Here is a 17,267-nt window from a genome sequence, read left to right as displayed (position 1 = left end):
GCTAGCAGATCTGCAGTTTTAGCCAGGAAGCTAGAGAAGGAAAGGAAATTATTTTAAAATTTACACTGGGGCTTCGAAACACTAATTTCCCCCTCACTCATAGCCATTTTTTCCAGGTCTGAGCCCTATTATGAATATCAATTTAAGCTCTACTATGTTCATATTAAATATAACCCCTTCTTATTAGGAAATAAGCACAGAGACTAAGACTCTTTGTAAAACTTTGGGTCTTATTTCTATGTACTTACCTTATAGCCGACCCATTATTCAGTGCTAGAGGCTACAAAATGGCACTACGATTACAGTGATTCAGGTTAACAAACTAGACCCTTTCCACGGCTAAGGGAGTCAAAAACTCTTCAAAGTAAATGTCAGCTTTATCCCCACTGTGGGATGTAGTCTTAAGTTTTCTAGGAAAGGTCATCCTTGAATACTCAAGGTGTTTGAGTCACAGGGTACATAGGAGTTCTGAGGACACCAGTCCACAGGACAGACAAGGAGAAGGGGTCAATCTCAGGAGAGGAGCCATCCAGTTCATTCCTTCCTTCCTTCCTTCAGATTTGCCAGAGTAATTGCAATACGGGGAAGCCAATACCTTTCTGTATACGTGGTGTTACTCTATGTCCATTCTTTTTATAGGACTTTTTATGGGACTTTTAGCCATGAATGAGTAAAGAAAATAATGTGAACAGCTTAGCTGAGATAGAAAACTACATTAAATGTAATGGTTTTGTGTTTAAGAATAGAAGAGGTTTTTTATATAAATTAGATATTTTTGGAGCATTTCTTGTTTCATTTTATTTATTTTAAATAATGTCTGTTATCTAAGATCACCTAAATATGGATTTTTAGGGACACTAATGAAAACTGCTGGAGTTGCTTTAGTTCTTCAGCTTCCTGGCTAAAACTGCTGATCTTGGTTCTTGGTTTTCTTAACTGTTTCCATCATTCTACAGACATTCCAGGCACCCTGGATCCCAGTGATACGGAGCAGACTGGAACTGGAGAAAAGCCTAGGTTCTCATCAGGTTGGATCTGCAGTACCGACACTGGTTTCCACCTGAGGCAAGACACACAAGTTTACCAAAGGCGGCACAACTTGCTAGATACCTCTAATTTAATAGGGACTTGTATAAGGTGTGTGCTCATATACAGGTCTTCTTATAGCATCTGTGCCACTCAAAATATAAGTAATGTCCTTACCTCAGGCGAGCCCCACCAGACACATTGCTGTGCACTGCTGTTAAAGTGATGGCAAATGACTCGAGTTTATTTAGGCTTGGAGCAGCCTGAAATGTAATTACTTTACTTTGCTCACCAGAGGAAAATACAACAGTACCTGAAGGAAAAGAGGGAGAGAGAACACGAGTCAAAATAACTAAATAGGAATACTTTTTTGCTTGGAAACTTGCTGAGATAGGGACTTTAATCACAATTCCACTCCATTTAGGAAGAAGAAATCTGCATGATAAGGGTCTTTCCTATATTTTATACAGGAAAAGGGGCTGTCCTGCAGGGGCATAGCACTGTGCCCACCTCCCAGACACATATTTATGAAGCTTAGTTCTTTTTTTGGTCATAAAATAAGCATGTGCCTTACTGATAAAAACTGGGCCATAGAATTTCATTCTAATGACTCTTCGTTAATAGAAGAGGCATGTATAGGTACAAGTAACTTAAAGGTGGTGTCATCACTTATGCAACTTTCTTAGCTGTCTCCTCAGACAAGTACTCACCAAACGGAGGAGTAATATTGCCTGGCTGAGCAAAGGTAGTGATTAGGTCTGGTGGGTATCCTGAAATCCATCTGACTGTTACAGAGCCATAAACTCCTCTTCTGGTTATGACAGCCTGGCCTGTCCCTGCGACAATGTCTGAAAGTCGTAAAATCACAGATTCAAAGCCGACCTGTGGAAACATAATAGATCTTGTTATAGAAAACTGAATTAAAATGGGCAATAACATATGTGAAAGCATACTGTATTTTGTAAAATATGCATTTCATAACAATTATGAGTGTATATAGATGTATGTATGTGTATATATATTTGAGTGTGTGTATATATATACACACTTCCTTCATAACTCTTCAGTATCACTTCTAAGCCTTAGATTTCTGAGAAAGGTTTCAGGGAAAAGGAACCAGTACAACTGTCATTTCAGTACTGAAAACACTGAATCTAGCATTCTGTATCTGTTTTTTAAAAGAAAAACAAAGTGACCTGCTCTTAATGCTCAGAGGCAATAGCTGTAGTGGTACATATATATACACATGGGTCTAAAATAAATTACTGTGTATCCAGTGAAAAATAAATTGCTGCCACATGACTTTGTTCACAGAATTATTCTTGCTAGTATGATCTACTTTTTCTTTGAGCAGCAAATTGTACTGAAAGGATAATTCGCATATTCTAAAAGCAATGATAAATGCATATATGGTAGTAAACAATACTTACAGAAAGACCACTTGAATTAAGCTTAAGTACAAATTAAAAGACAGAACCGTGCTTCAAGACAATTAAAATCATTAAATAAATACTTCAATAAAATTTAAGAGATAAATACTCATCATGGTATTGTCTTTGCCTGACACACAAGGGAACTCTCGCATATATACTGTATCAGAATAGGCAAATTCTCTTTTCTCACTCTCACACAAGGTAGACAAATTGAAAATTTACCACTCAGTGGTTAGCCAAATATACTGTCAACTGCATTAAAACCCAGCACAACCTCCATCTCTTTTTGCACATAGTACTGTACACCTGATTTTATGTACTTTGGGGCTGCTATACTTAAAGGAATAACTTAAAAGAATCAGTTATTCTCCTTCATGTCTCAGAACTTCCATTTCATGTAAAGAAAAGTATAAATTAACCATAATATTTACACTATTTACATTCTACAGATGAAGAAACATTTTCAAACTGCATTAACAAATTTCTATAAGAATTTCCATCAGAGAAAAGATAATACACAGTATGGCTAATAACTGGAAGGGTCTTATCAGTCATTAAATTGGTTGCAATGATGAAAACTTCAAGGAGACAACTGAATTCTTACAGCATCTATCTTTTGTAATGAAGTGCACCTTAATTCTACATTAGAAATGTTACACAGCAGCCAGTCTACTGACCTGTGAATTGGCAGCTTCCTCAGGGACAAGCAGAACTGCTGACTTTGCACTTCCTAATATTTTAGGCACATCCTTGGCACTTCCACCAACCAGGCTTACATTTATCAGTTCCAGAGTAAAATTCAAGCCCAGTAAAATAAATGCCTTTGAGAGAGAGAATTTAATTAAAAAGGTAGAAATTTAATTCCACCAAGAACATGATATCCACCAGTTCAAAGAATTAAGTAGCAGAACAATCTGAAGATTTTTTTCTACTTGCATAAAAAAAATCATTGTTTTCAAGACAAGTGTTTTGTTGATTATGTTTCTCAAAAGAACCACAGCTAAAACATCAATATAGTGAATGTGATTTACCAGCAGTTTGTTGGAATGTGAGTTTGTAGAGCAGCTATTGCCACTTTAATATATTGTATCTAACACAATGGGCCCTCAGCTTGATTTTAATCTTAAAAGATGTATAATGGATGTAAAAGGATGTAAGTGTAAGGCTGTAATAATAATAACAAAAAAACCATGGAACACAGAGAACTGAAGGTAAATTTATCTGCTGCTTCATGAGTCAGCACTGACAGATCACTGTTTACAACCCAAAAGGGAAACTTGGGGAAATATTTGCATACATGTAATAATAAAATATTGAACTGATGGCAACACAAAGGAATGATGGAAAGAAAAACAGAATATTTGAACGCATGCATAGCAGTGATTTTTCAATTATTATCTGGAAATGTGATATCTGAACGCAGTTCTACACCATAAATAAGATTTTCATAATTCTAAAACTCTCTCTTCTGCTTCTTCCCAGTGGATACTATTGAGAGCTTAGTATCTTATTCCAGCACATTTGTACTGTCATGAACACAAATGGAAACAATAGACATCATAGGAGCTAAAAGGACAATACAGACCTGGTTGCTTATTGGCACTCTTTTCACCCCGAAGCTGGCACCATCTTTTACTGTGAGGTATCCCACCTCATTCTCGGGTTCAATTAGCGCGTCTTCATGACGAGACATGACGTGGTATTCAACGAGCACATCTCCGAATGCCCCAGCATGCCGAGTTACATTGATCTGAACATACCGATCCAGGTTTCTCTCCACAAGTACCGACTGCTGACCAGGGTACAGGGCAAACACTCCATACGGATCATCATTCGCAAACACCTTCATCTTCGAAATGCTTTTCTCTTGGTCTAAATCTGCTCCACCTTCTACCGAAATCAGCTGCACCACATAGTGTTCATCCAGTTCTGGGACCTCATCAGGTAACAGGTAGATAGTTATCTCAGCTGCACTCTGCTGGTCAGCAATGACAACAGATCCCTCTGTCCTAAGGAAGTCACCTGTGATGTCAGATTCACTACGTATTTCCCAGTAAACCTGAAAAGAGTTTAGAAAATGCACAAAACAAAAGGAAGCAAAATTACCCACCACATCAGAAACTTCCATATTCAGAATTTAGCACAGATAGGATATGGAGCAGGCTGGTTTTAAGTAGGTAAAATAGAAATTGGTTTAGGTATGGATAGAAAGAAGCACACACACTATCTTAGAAAAGAAGGGTGTTTGTTCCCCTAACAGTATTATGAACGTAAAGATTTCCTTTGTATATCTTCAAAAGATTTATTTAAAATTATATGGAATCTCCAAACCATTTTAAAAAGTTATTTCTGCTTTTACACCAAGACATCCTTGCTGGTTTTCCTCCTTCTAAGATTCCTCACATCAGAAAGGGGCGCAGAGTTCTCACAGCAGATGGTTTAATTTATTGATTTATTATTTTCTAGTGAAACAAGTAACTGTTAAAAAGCTGACTGCTAAACACCTTTAGGTTAAAAACATAGTAAGTGATGGTTCAAAATAGTCTGATTGATTTTGGAAACAAATTTGAGAAACAAGCAATTGAAAGCCACAGAAAAAATATTCCCCCATACATTGATACTGGGGGTGATTTCAGATTATGAGGGTTCTTAGGAGAAGAGTGAGAATACCGTTATGTTTCCCAGAGTGCCCTGAATTCGTCTGACAAACAGTGTAATACTTTGTGGCCCTTCCGCTGCTGAGGGTTCTGTATAGTTCTTCTCGGTTAGTGATTCAGGAGCAAACTGCACAATTCCATTGGGATCACCAAACTTCTGTATCTGTAAAAAAGTAAACAAACAAAAAATCAGAAATGTAGAGTGAGTTGTATTCTTGCCCAAATCATTGACATTTTAATTTCTAGATGCTACAGGGCGCATATATAATAGTTCTTCCAACCAAGTTTTCTCCTCTTAAGAAGATTCAATAGTACATTAGAACTGAGACTGAGAGAATAAACTAATCCAGCCCAGCAGACAGGACCGTCGGGCTATGAGAGGGGAGTGACATCAAGCCCATGTGCACACACACACACAAAGCAAGATCGTTATATGAAATTTATGGGCGACTTGCTCTTCTGTGAGAAAATCCTACAATAACAAATAAAGAAGTTTAAGTAGGATCCAAACTGAACAGGAGTGAAAATATAGTGTTGCCAATAAATATGGGAAGTTTTCAGGCTTTGATTAATAAAAGCATTATATGTAAAGAAATCCAGGCAATGACGATGGTTTTGTCCACTGAGTTGAGCCTCCCTCAGCTTTAAACAACTTGTAAATTTTAAATGGTCTTGTAAATTATTAACGGCCTAAAGACATTTCGGAGAGTAATTTTTTAATTATTTGGAAAACATATGGATGCAAGATACTAAGAGACAACAGAGAAAGTATAAGTGTCCCCTTTTCAGATTTTCAGCACTATCCAAGGAAGGAAAAGACAGAGTTCTATTTCAAATGTTTTATCTGAATATTCTATGATTAAAGAAGGAAATGCTCAGGTACCTAAGGCTGTACAGAAACTGTTCTGATATTATCAGTTTGCAAACTCAGCCCTCTGGGATACACCTTATCAGCCCCCATCTGCTGAACCACCAGCTGCAACAAGAATTCATGGTGCACTGACTTACACCTGAGCTGTAAGCCCGGTGCCTACTGAGAAGCCAACTCTTTGGCGTGCAGGGTGGAACATTCCAGTACAAGGAATAAACCCGGGTCACTGAAGGAGAAATTGTGGAGTCTGTGGAAAAAGGAGCTAATTCCATCAAGACTCTACAGACCAGGAAAAAAAAAAAAAACAAAAAAAACCACCAAAATCCCATTTTTAGGAAAGATTTATTTTCTCCAGGCTTCTTACGACAGCCTTATAAATACTTCCTTAGTTGCAGTATCCCTAGAGCAATAATTTGTCTTTGAAAACTCCCTCTGCCCTCTACCACAAATTTCTGCATTTCTCTTGCTCTGCAATAGTCAGATTCTCCCCTTTCTTTTATATATAATAGCTAAAGCAGAAGAGGCCAAGAACAACAAACTGACGTTAGAAACCCAATCCATTCTCTCTCCAAAGAGAAGCACAAAGGTCTGCAAAAAAGAGGGCAGGGCTTATATACCAATTTTTACTGACAGATTCTTTGCCTTCTTTTTTAAGAAGTGAAGCTGTAACAATGCACCTAAGTAGTACAAAAGACAAAAAAGCCAAAAGACAAACTAAGCAATAATTATTAATTTTAAAAATGATTAATTTTTAAAAGCTTTATAGGATAAATACCAATATCAACAGAGATCTCAGAAGAAATAAAAGGAAAAATGACTTACTATCAGTGTAATGTTGTTTGCTTTAGGATCTATTTCTGTTTCCCCTTTCATAAGGCTCAGCCTAATAATGAAGATCTCCTGAACTTCAACTTCTTCATGAGGATAGACTTGCAGACTAATAGCTCTCAGACCTCCTTCTCCATCTCCAAAATAGAATGATCCATTCACAGGGTCACCAATGTCACTATTCAGGGGAGATAAAACCTCTTCTGAATTGGGTCCCAAGATGTCCCAATTAATCTGTGGAAGATACCAGTTTCAGATTCAGAGTGGTGATATATTATAGTAGCCTCCCAGGGGGAGAAACGACAGAGTACCGCAAGTGACATAACAATTCTTTTGTCTGGTAGCTATATATGTTTAAAACTTTGCTGTTAATACAGAATATGAAATGTTCATAATTAATTATATATAGAAAGAATATATATAATCCTTTGGAAAAATAAACATAACAAATTACAAATGAAAATTCTGAAGTGTCAGTTAGCCACAATGCCAATCTATGAAATTCTAGGTATCAGTAATAGAAAAGAAGAAAAACCAAGATTTCTTTAGCACATAACAGGACACACACAGGCCAGTTCCTATTTCTCTCCCTTTCATGATTTGTTTTGCAAAGCTCCCCAAATGAGTACTCATGCCAAAACCATTTCCTGTGAAGTGTGATATCAAGACAAAAAATTAAAAATATTTTCTTAAGAGTCTTCAACAAAATTTTTAATCCCTCAAATGAAGAATCATACTTCTTCAGCCTGATTAAAAGCTAGAATATTTTCAAAATTCCCAACAAAATAGATTGCTTTTGAGGAGGTCATAATCAGCACTTTAATATTCTTATTTTGGCCATTTTAATTGTTTCCCAGTTCTCTAAAATGACTTCTAGACAAAGTCAAAGACCAAGGCAATTTTTATATGGGGAGAAGAGGAGCTGATGGCCTTTACTGCCAATCTTCCAGTCATCTGTCAAGATTGTGAAAGGTCTACCTTGGCTCATAATTATACTTTCACTTTGTCTGTAAAGAGTAAAAAAAATAATCTAGAAAACTCACAGTAAACAATTTACTGAAAAAAGTTTCACCAGCTTTGGGAAATAATTCAACTGAATTAAATTAAATTACCGGTGATGCATCCATCTAACCATATTTTCGATGGAATTAGGAGCTAGTTCAAAACAAAGTACTCAAGACCCTAATAGAACAAAGTAAGTAGGAGAAAGAGAAGATTAAAAGAATAACATTTTCTTTTATACTGCAACCAGATGCAATTCGTGTTTAATAAAAAGCCACAATTATCCTATTAGAAATCAATCACAAAGAAGTTCTTGAAGGAAAATTACAGGGCTTTTTGTCCTGGTCACCAGAAAGCATTCAGCCTTTGATAGCCGGGGCCCACCTGTGTCTCCCCTAACAACCTTCCAGTCCTTTCCAGCAACAGGGACACTGCCATGGGTGTATCAGGGTTGGGAAGAATGATTCGACTTTGGTTGAGGAACCGGACGACACCCTGGGGGGAGTCACTTTTAGCAATAGTGACCTGGCTCACTAGGTGGAGCCCAAGGACTGCTCCACCAGTGGCTCCCGTCAGCTGGATTTCAAATTGTTCTGCAAATTCACTGCACGGAAAAAGAAAAAGAGATTCTGAGATATGCAAGAAAACAAAATAAATAAACCTGTATGTCGAAACTGAATCATGCATCTAACTGGATTTGTGTAAAGGCATACAGAAGTCAGCTCTGTAAGCATACAGTAGAACATTCCTCCCATTTGCACAGAATGGTGATATCTGAAATAAAAATCATGTTCTATTTTCTGTTCATGTTAAATTAAAAAAAAATAAGCAAAATATTTTATTATTCACTGCAGTACTAGTAACACACATTGTTTCTGGTAATATAATGAAAAAATGTATTTGTTTTGCATAAAATTTAACATTACCTATGAAACTTTAATGATAGCATCTTTTTTCCTTTTTAATTTCCTTTTAAATAAAGATGATTTTTCAGCACTGTAGAAATTTGTTTTTCAGTTTCAATTCTACACGCAGGCATACTGCGCACGCTAAAAAAAGATTTTTTAGAAGCAAATTACTGAATTAATATCTGCAAAATTGATTACCTTTCTTCATCATCTATAATAGAGATATAAATAAAACTCTGGTTCTGGCCATGATAAAAAATCACAGAATCATTATGGATGATATAGTCAACACCACTGGGAAGTGCAGAAATACTTCGAGAAAGAAAATCAGCAGTTACATAGCCGTAAGTTCCACGCTTTCTCACAACAGGAATCATGATTAATCCAGCATCCTCTTCCACTGCAAGAATAATTGAGAAAAATTTTTCACAGATATTTTGTTTCAGAAATTTATGCCCCAGCCACAGAAATACCTTCTAAACCGCCCTGAAAACTTAAGGTAGACTTACCCTCTAGAAGGATATACTGTGGATCAAATTCGATGATGCCTTCTGCATTGTCACTTTTTGCTATAGTGACTCGGACTGTGGAGATATTTCCTATTATTGGAGGTTGATCCACCTGTAGACCATTTTCTTTTACAGTAAAATCAAATCCACTTGCAAGAACATAAAAAAGAAAATGACATACAAAATTCTTGTGAAAAGATTAAGATGCACTTGTGACAGTTTATCAATTTCTACAAATGTTTTTATTTTCTGACAGTTATCACTGAAGACTTTTTGGACACACTTTTGCAAACTATTATTTATGCAAAAAAAGTAGTTTATTCATAGAAATGTGTATCTCTTTTTTTCTTTACCATTTTATTTTTTTATTTGAATTTCATGCAACTTGACAACTTGTATGCAATGTATGGACTTTTAGCTTTGATAAATCTTAATCAGCAAAATCTTTACACTAATGTTAAAAGGGTTTCCAGTATATCCAATTTCTATTATGATTATTATTATAGCTGTCTTCGGAAATTTTACAGTAAAAGAGCTGAAAAACAGTGCTGACTTTCTGCAGACAGATCAGATTCCAAATATAGCTTATTCTTCTGCTTGTAATCAATCAACTGGGAATTTTATCTTTACCTTCCTTGGAGTTCCACTTCGGTAATCATCACTGAAAAGTCTTCAGGACCTTCCGGAAACTCATCATCATGAATTTCAATCAAAATCATTTTATTCTCCTCGTGTGGTTCAAACAACAATTCCCTTACTGTGGGAGTGAAATCGACTCCCTCCTCTGCAGTCCCATTTATTATCTGAAAGCAAAGACGCACTTTGCCATAGGATCCCCTGGAACGCACAATAGTGATGTTAACCTAAGGGAAAGAGGACATTTTCTTTAAAAAATGGCTTTGTTTTACTGTTGCAGTTGCCTTTAGCAGACTGTTCTAAAGGCATCTTTTCAATAGTTCTGCCAGGTAACAACAATTTGCTTTAGTCAGTACAGACTATGTGTAATTTAGCATATGGCCTTCTTTCTCAGATCATTAAAAACTCCAAAAGCCACAGACAGGCATTCTGGAGACTGTGCTATAATAAATGTAGAATAAATCTTTGATTTATTTTTTTCTAAACTGAAGCATAAATATAGCAACAATATCGATATCTATGAATATTTTACATAGGAAGGAATTTTCATCTAATACCCATTTTTCTTCTTCTGTTGTTTGCAATAGTTCCCGTGAAAATGTAAACTCTCCATATGGAAAATCACTGGCGGCCATGGTAATATTTGCTGTGCTGCTTGATTCATTTATGAGTCCCCCAACACTGATTCCAGTTAGTTGAAACTGGTAGTAATGCTTCTCCTCAGGATGGTTGTCATCTACAGCCTGGGGAGAGGAAACAACGAAAGCTAAAAGGATTTAAACCACTTCCAGTGATAGAGGTATGACTAACTTCCAACCAAGATACTAACTAAGTAAAAGGAAGTACTTGAAATAGCTGCTGGAGTAAAAATCTCTCATATACCTGTATTAGAACAACTGCTGCAGACTGCCTGTCTCGCATGGTCAAGGTCCCCGATGTCTCAATAAATTCTGTGTGATGAGGAGGTGTTATATTCCAATATATTGTGATCTCACCAAAAATCCCTGGGCCACGTGTCAGGCTGCAGGTAAGAACACAAAAATGGATTTTATTTTCTACCTTTAATATTTAATATCCAATACAGAGACAGACAGGACATCATATTGTTGTGGACAACAGAATTGTCATCAGCACGATGAAGCTGGAGTTTTAATGTACTAAGTCACTATTAAGATCTTTACAATTCTGTCTTCAGAGCAGTGACATTTCTGCAGTTCTGTTTTATTTCCCTGTGTTGGGAGGCTTCTTGAGCTGTATTTTAACCGACAGGTCTTTAAAGTTTCTTTGCAGGTATAGCCCAAAGGCGAGGGCTGAAAACTGAGCTCTCTTGGTTCCATTCTGGTTTTCCGCAGATAAGATATGCAAAGCAAGCAGGAGGGAAATGGGACTTAAGGGTAATGGCCAGGGGGAATTTGTTTTTTAAGGCAGAAGGATACTAGAATACTACTACAAGACTGCTTGAGAAATGTTCTGTCAGCTTCTTGTCTAAAAACTTAGAGCCCAATCCTACTTATGGCATCAGTCTTGGTGAACCGTCAGGCAAAAATGTGTCTATACTTAACATGTTCTACCACATGATCTACAACTACTGCTGCACAAATCATCACTTTTGGGCTTCTCAGGGCAGCATGTTGCTGCTGTTGCTTATATTTCCTGGTTCACCATGGGAAAGTGTCCTAATCTTTTTTTCCAATACTCTTAGAATCATAGAATCATAGAATTGTCTAGGTTGGAAGGGACCTTTAAGATCATCTAGTCCAACCATCAACCTGACTCTGATAAAAAAAAAAACCACAATAACAAAAACAACAAGAACAAACCAACCCACATCACTAAACCATGTCTCTAAGCACTATGTCAACCCATCTTTTAAATACCTCCAGGGATGGTGCCTCAACCACTCCCCTGGGCAGCCCATTCCAATGTGCAATAACCCTTTCAGTGTAAAAATTTTTCCTGGTACGGTAACATCTTCATTTCTTCATCCTATTTTCACCTGACTGAATGCACTGAAATAATTGCATCTTGTTTCAACTACAAACCCAGTTCCCGCTTTTGTTATGCCAGCCACCACAGAAATATACTGAAATACAGTTCAGGCACCAATCCTGAACTGAATCCTAAAAAGCATGAAGCACCTTCAAATGTCATTGATCCCCTTCCTCCCTTCCTTTGATTAGAATGCTTTTTTCTGTAATGCATCAATGTTGCCGATAATTTGAAGACTGAGAGGAATATTCAAAGCTGCCCAGTAATACTGAAAAGACAAATATATAGTATATTCTGCCTTTCTAGAAAGACAAGCATTTAATTTTTAAAATAATTCTGATTTTAGGCGTGATAATGAAATGCAGCAGCACAAACAAATTCTTGCCATGTGTGGGGTCTCATAGCTTTTGAAACTGAGCTTTTGTCCTTCTTTTGGAAAAATGAGTGATGTACCCACCTAATAAGAGCTGTTCCATTATAATTTCCTGAAGGTTCTCCAATCAGAACATGCCTGGATGAATGGGCTATCCCAACCACCCCAGAAGCTCCTTCATCGCCCACAATAATGATGGTTGCCACACCTATGAACAGAACAAAGCTTCTTACCGTAAATGAAAACTTCATTTCTCTTGAACATGAGCAAACTTTTGTAAATTTTGTTACATGAGTGGTTAAGCACCAGCTTCCCAGAGAGGCCACGGAATCCCCATCCTTGCAGATACTCAGAATTTGAGTGGACAAGGCATTCAGAAACATGATTGTGAAGTCTTCTGTTCCCTGAGCAGGGTTTTGAACTAGATGACCCCCCTGGATGATCCCTTACAAATGAAATTATTCTGTAATTCTTACAGATCTGAACCAAGTCTTGCATTTTGCTTCTTTTTCTTAAAGAATTCTTTACCGACTATCTAATAGTCTGTATTAGCTAGATAGTTAACTAATGTTAACTATCTGAACACAAAAATCTACACCAACAATTAATTTACAACAAAAAAATTATGATCTAAAATTCTCTTTGATTCCTTCAGACAAGGAAACAACTTAGGGGAAAAGACTGACAGTCAAAACTGCTACCAACTGGCTGCACACAAAACAGATAAGCACTGCAGAATAAAATAATATGAACAGACTTACTAGAATTCTGAAATGAAATGATATACAATTAAATGATTGTAATGTGTGTAATGAATTAATTCCTTACCATTTACAGGGGATATCTCTGCATCACCCATAGAGACCAGCTGAATGGTAAATGTTTCATTCCCCTCCAGCAGACCATCTTGTATCGCACGTAAAACAATCACCTTCTGGGATTCAGTCTGCATCATGTTAAGAGGAGAAAATTGTATATATACATATATATATATATATACACACACATACATAAAGTGAAACTAAACAAAATGTTATTATAAAAAAGGGTTTAAGGATTTTCTTTAACAAATCAAGTGCTAAGCATGCATATGCTTGATATATTCTGTAATATTTACTAAATATGACATTTCTGACCTGGCTGAAATGTTTTCTCACAGATTAATAAATAGTAAAAATTAATAAATAGTAATAAAAAATAGTAAAAATTAATAAATAGTAAAAAGACACCCATTGTATGCCACCCCTAAAATACTCTAGCTAAATTCACCTGAATAAGGATTGAAATTACTTTAAAATTGTATTCATATAGAAGTTTTCAACTTAATACAAAATCTTTTCCATCAGAAAGTGCATATTCAATAGAATACATACATTACAAGGATTGACATTATTAAGGTTAGATCTATTAGGTCATGGCAAATTCCTGTCTAATTTACTTTTTTGTCTGTGGGCAGTAGCAAATATTTAAAATAAGGAAAAGGTAGGTACACATTGTATAATTTTAGTACACCATACATACATACTCGAATTCTTACATATATGCATACATAAGGACTTAAATTAAAAAATAAATTAAATTAAAAATAAATTAAATAAAATCAGAATTTTGTGCACTTTTTTTGGATCGTGTAAATTTTACAAGATCCAAAGGGATCGTTTTCCAAACCAAAGGGAAGGTTTTTTGCCTCTTCCCCCACAAAGGAGAAAAAACAATGTCCAGGCCTATCACTAGAGAAAGGACAGCAAAACTATAGCAAAGCTTTGCCAAATACTGGTAGTCTTACCTAAAAAGTTATTTTCCAGTTGATTAAAAGAAACAACGCGTATGCCTATTTATTTAGTGCAAAATAGTCTTGTACAGACTATTGTCTTGTACAGAATAGATTATGCTTTATGTTAAAACACTTTTCTTCATTAAATGTTTTGAGTAGACAGTAAAAGACCAATATTAAGGTAACAACAACAGCTTTACAATATCCGGTATGTTGGCTCTTACTTCAGAGTTTTAACCTGCCATGAAATGCAAGCCAAATAACACTGTCCAGTTTGAAAGTCACTAGGGTGTTTAGTGACTAGTGTCGCTAGGTTAGTCACTAGGTGTTTTATTATTTATTTTTTCAAATCTGCAAATTTTGAGCATTCGTTTATCCTTCTTGTCCTTTTGACATCAATTTTCTCTTTCAGTTGTCTTGATACTTCGTTGGAATAAACGTTCCTTTAATCATTCTTCACATTCAGTACGTTGTTGCTCCTCTTTCTTAATTGTAAAAACAACTCGGATTTCAAGAGCCTATCTTCATGACGACTACATTATGGTGCCTTAAAAAGAGCATGTCAGCTTTCCTTTTATGTTTGAAAAAACACTGGATATCGCTATTCCCAACAGTTCAAACTGTCCTTTTCCTAGGGCTATAATACTTAGTAACCCCTTACTTTTCTAAACACACAACCACCACCATGCAAACCCGCTTAAGAAGAAGAAAGTATTTATAAATATAATAGTAAATAATTTATTGCAGTTTCAGAAATACCTCATTGAAGTGAAGGGTTCCGTTCAGAGGGGTCAGGTCATATCTAGCTGCTTCCTCGAGAATCCAGAGCACTTTAACCGCTCCTCGTCCTCCTTGACTTCGGCTGACGGTGAGCAACACAACCGCAGCAGAGTCATCAGGTGTCTGAGGTTCCTTCACTGTTACCTGTGAAGAAAGAGGAAAAGGAAGAAGAGGCTGTAGCGAAAGGCATCAATAAACAGCAAAAACATTATCAATGACAATGTAGAATATGGAAAAGAGTGGAAATCAACAGGAAGGTAACAGATGTGAGGAATGGGTTGAATTCTGCTAGCGAAGATTAGTCACTCGTGCTATTTTTGTATGCCTTATGATTCAAAACAACTACAGATAATGAGTCACAAGCTGGCACAGCACCAGCAAAATGGAGAGCAGAACCACTCACTGACAAGAACTAAGATGAGATATGTTTCATCGTGTCTTTCCAAACTTTACTTTCAGTAGCACAGATTATTAGGAAAACCTTTTTAATATTCAACAGACTACCAAAAATCCTACCTGGGATGTCCTGAATTGTCAGCATACTGAATTAAATTGATTCAGTCATGCAGAAATCTACATTTACACAGCAGCACTTTCACTGTTATCACCATCCTACTAACGCACTGATACGCCTTCCGATGAAGTCAGGTCTTCCACTGCAATGAAGGCTTACCAAAATTGGCTGTGTGTTAGTCATACAAACCCACTCTTCAGCGTTTGCAGAAAAGAGTGCAATCCAAATCAAACTCACGTTCTTTTCTTCAAACCCAAATACTCCAACAGGGGAATCATTCGGTGGAATGGTGACAGTTACGAGGGTGTCATCCCCAAGTCTTGCACCGCCTGTTACCCTCACCAGGGCAATCTTGAATATCTCAAGGAATTCAACTTCGGTGTCATCTATGATTGTAATTTCTATTTCTCCCGTGGCCTGCAGAAATTGTTAAGAAAAAAAAAAAAAAAGCAACAAAGTTTCATTTATAATATTCTGTGAATTGTTTGAAAAAACCTGAAATTTAAAATAGGTAAATTTAATCTAATAATAAATACACATTGTTCACTTGTGCTTATTTCTTATCATACTTGTATATTTATAATAAGATAACAAAATTTCAAGAGTGTTTTTTAAGCCCATTAATATAAATCTTATATATTAAAACCAGCAGACTGCTCTGCTTTGGTACTCAGTAGAAAGTGCAGTGTACTTAAGCCAAAATTCTGCTCACAAAGTATATCCTCCTATTTGCCCAAGACCAGTTCTGTTCACTTGAAATCAAAGCCCTTTGTGTACACTAAGTATTGTCAGAGGCAGCATGAAATTCAAAACAGTATGTAGAACACAGATAAGAAAACATACACGCATATTCTGAAAATTTATAGAGAAGATAGGTTATGTTATAAATTTTCAGTGTAAGCCTTTATTATTATATATATTTTATATTTACTATATTATTATACATTTCATATATATTATATTTATTAGAAATTGTTTCTTTGCTTTTGGAGGTACCAAAGGCATACAACTCTATTTGGTCAACGCTTATGAACATTCTGCTTTTCCATGAAGTCAGGAGCATCATTCACATACATAAGGCCATAAATATAATGTTTTCAATGAAAATATGCAAATTCTGCTGGAAAAAAACCACAAGAAACTCTTAAGCATACCTGCCCTTCTGCAAATGTAAGGTTTCCAAATGATGGTGTGAAGTCTTCAAAGCCAGCAGTTGAAGGAATGGCTTCCCAGTACAGAGTTGCTGACCCAAACCTCCCAGCCTGACGAACAACTGGAAGTTTCAGTATATTCTGTGGTGGCGGTACCTCATAACCAGTAACAGCTCCATTTATATCCTGAAAATCCAACAAGAAACTGCTGAGTCTCACAGCAACTTCTGTATTTTTTCATATTGAATTGCAGGTAAAAATAAATTAAGAAATACATAATCACTTGTATATAGGTCTGAATTTAGCATTGACCTTGCTCTGAGCAAAAGTCTGATTAGATGAACTCCTGAAGCCCCTTTCAGAATATTCTATTTTAGCACTTCCAGCTCCCTAATAAATCTCATAAAATAACTGTGAAGAACCTTTTAAGAAGGAATTGCTTGTCTGGTATCTGGTCTTTTTATCCAGAAAGATTTAGCGTCATAAAGTCTATTAGAACACTATCAAAACTGGAAACACAGACTTTCCTGCTGTAATGCTACTTTAAATATTTTTCATTCGGATTTACTTACTTTTGTAACATTGAAACTAAATACTCCTCTGGCATCATCATTTTCTTCAATTGTTATTTCAGCTATTTCTAACCCCAACCTCTTCACGCTTGGCTGAGCTCCAGTGTGAGAATCGACCAGTTGCACGCCAGTAATATTGATTATAAATCCTTCCTGTAATTCTGGAACATTGTCCTGCAAAAAAATTTTTTTAATGCCACATTTTTAATAAAGCAGTGAAAGTTATAATATGTGCAGGAAGCTG

At 36.2% G+C, this 17,267-nt stretch overlaps 1 protein-coding gene across 1 annotated transcript in view; it reads right to left on the bottom strand.

Moving 5' to 3' along the window:
• Window positions 1-17,267, bottom strand: part of ADGRV1 (adhesion G protein-coupled receptor V1) — a 285,251-nt gene that overhangs the window by 180,875 nt on the left and 87,109 nt on the right. The window contains 18 exon segments of the mRNA XM_074166892.1: window positions 1,204-1,339; window positions 1,737-1,908; window positions 3,137-3,280; window positions 4,045-4,518; window positions 5,130-5,279; window positions 6,810-7,049; window positions 8,202-8,421; window positions 8,924-9,125; window positions 9,235-9,383; window positions 9,865-10,097; window positions 10,428-10,613; window positions 10,753-10,891; window positions 12,317-12,440; window positions 13,061-13,178; window positions 14,766-14,930; window positions 15,538-15,717; window positions 16,455-16,637; window positions 17,024-17,197. Of these exon segments, the coding sequence (XP_074022993.1) occupies window positions 1,204-1,339; window positions 1,737-1,908; window positions 3,137-3,280; window positions 4,045-4,518; window positions 5,130-5,279; window positions 6,810-7,049; window positions 8,202-8,421; window positions 8,924-9,125; window positions 9,235-9,383; window positions 9,865-10,097; window positions 10,428-10,613; window positions 10,753-10,891; window positions 12,317-12,440; window positions 13,061-13,178; window positions 14,766-14,930; window positions 15,538-15,717; window positions 16,455-16,637; window positions 17,024-17,197 (3,389 nt within the window).

Source organism: Numenius arquata, chromosome Z (assembly GCF_964106895.1).
Source record: "Numenius arquata chromosome Z, bNumArq3.hap1.1, whole genome shotgun sequence".
Lineage (NCBI taxonomy): Eukaryota > Metazoa > Chordata > Aves > Charadriiformes > Scolopacidae > Numenius > Numenius arquata.
The sequence above is the reverse complement of the archived record's forward strand: the minus strand, read 5'-3'. Positions and strand labels throughout refer to the sequence as shown.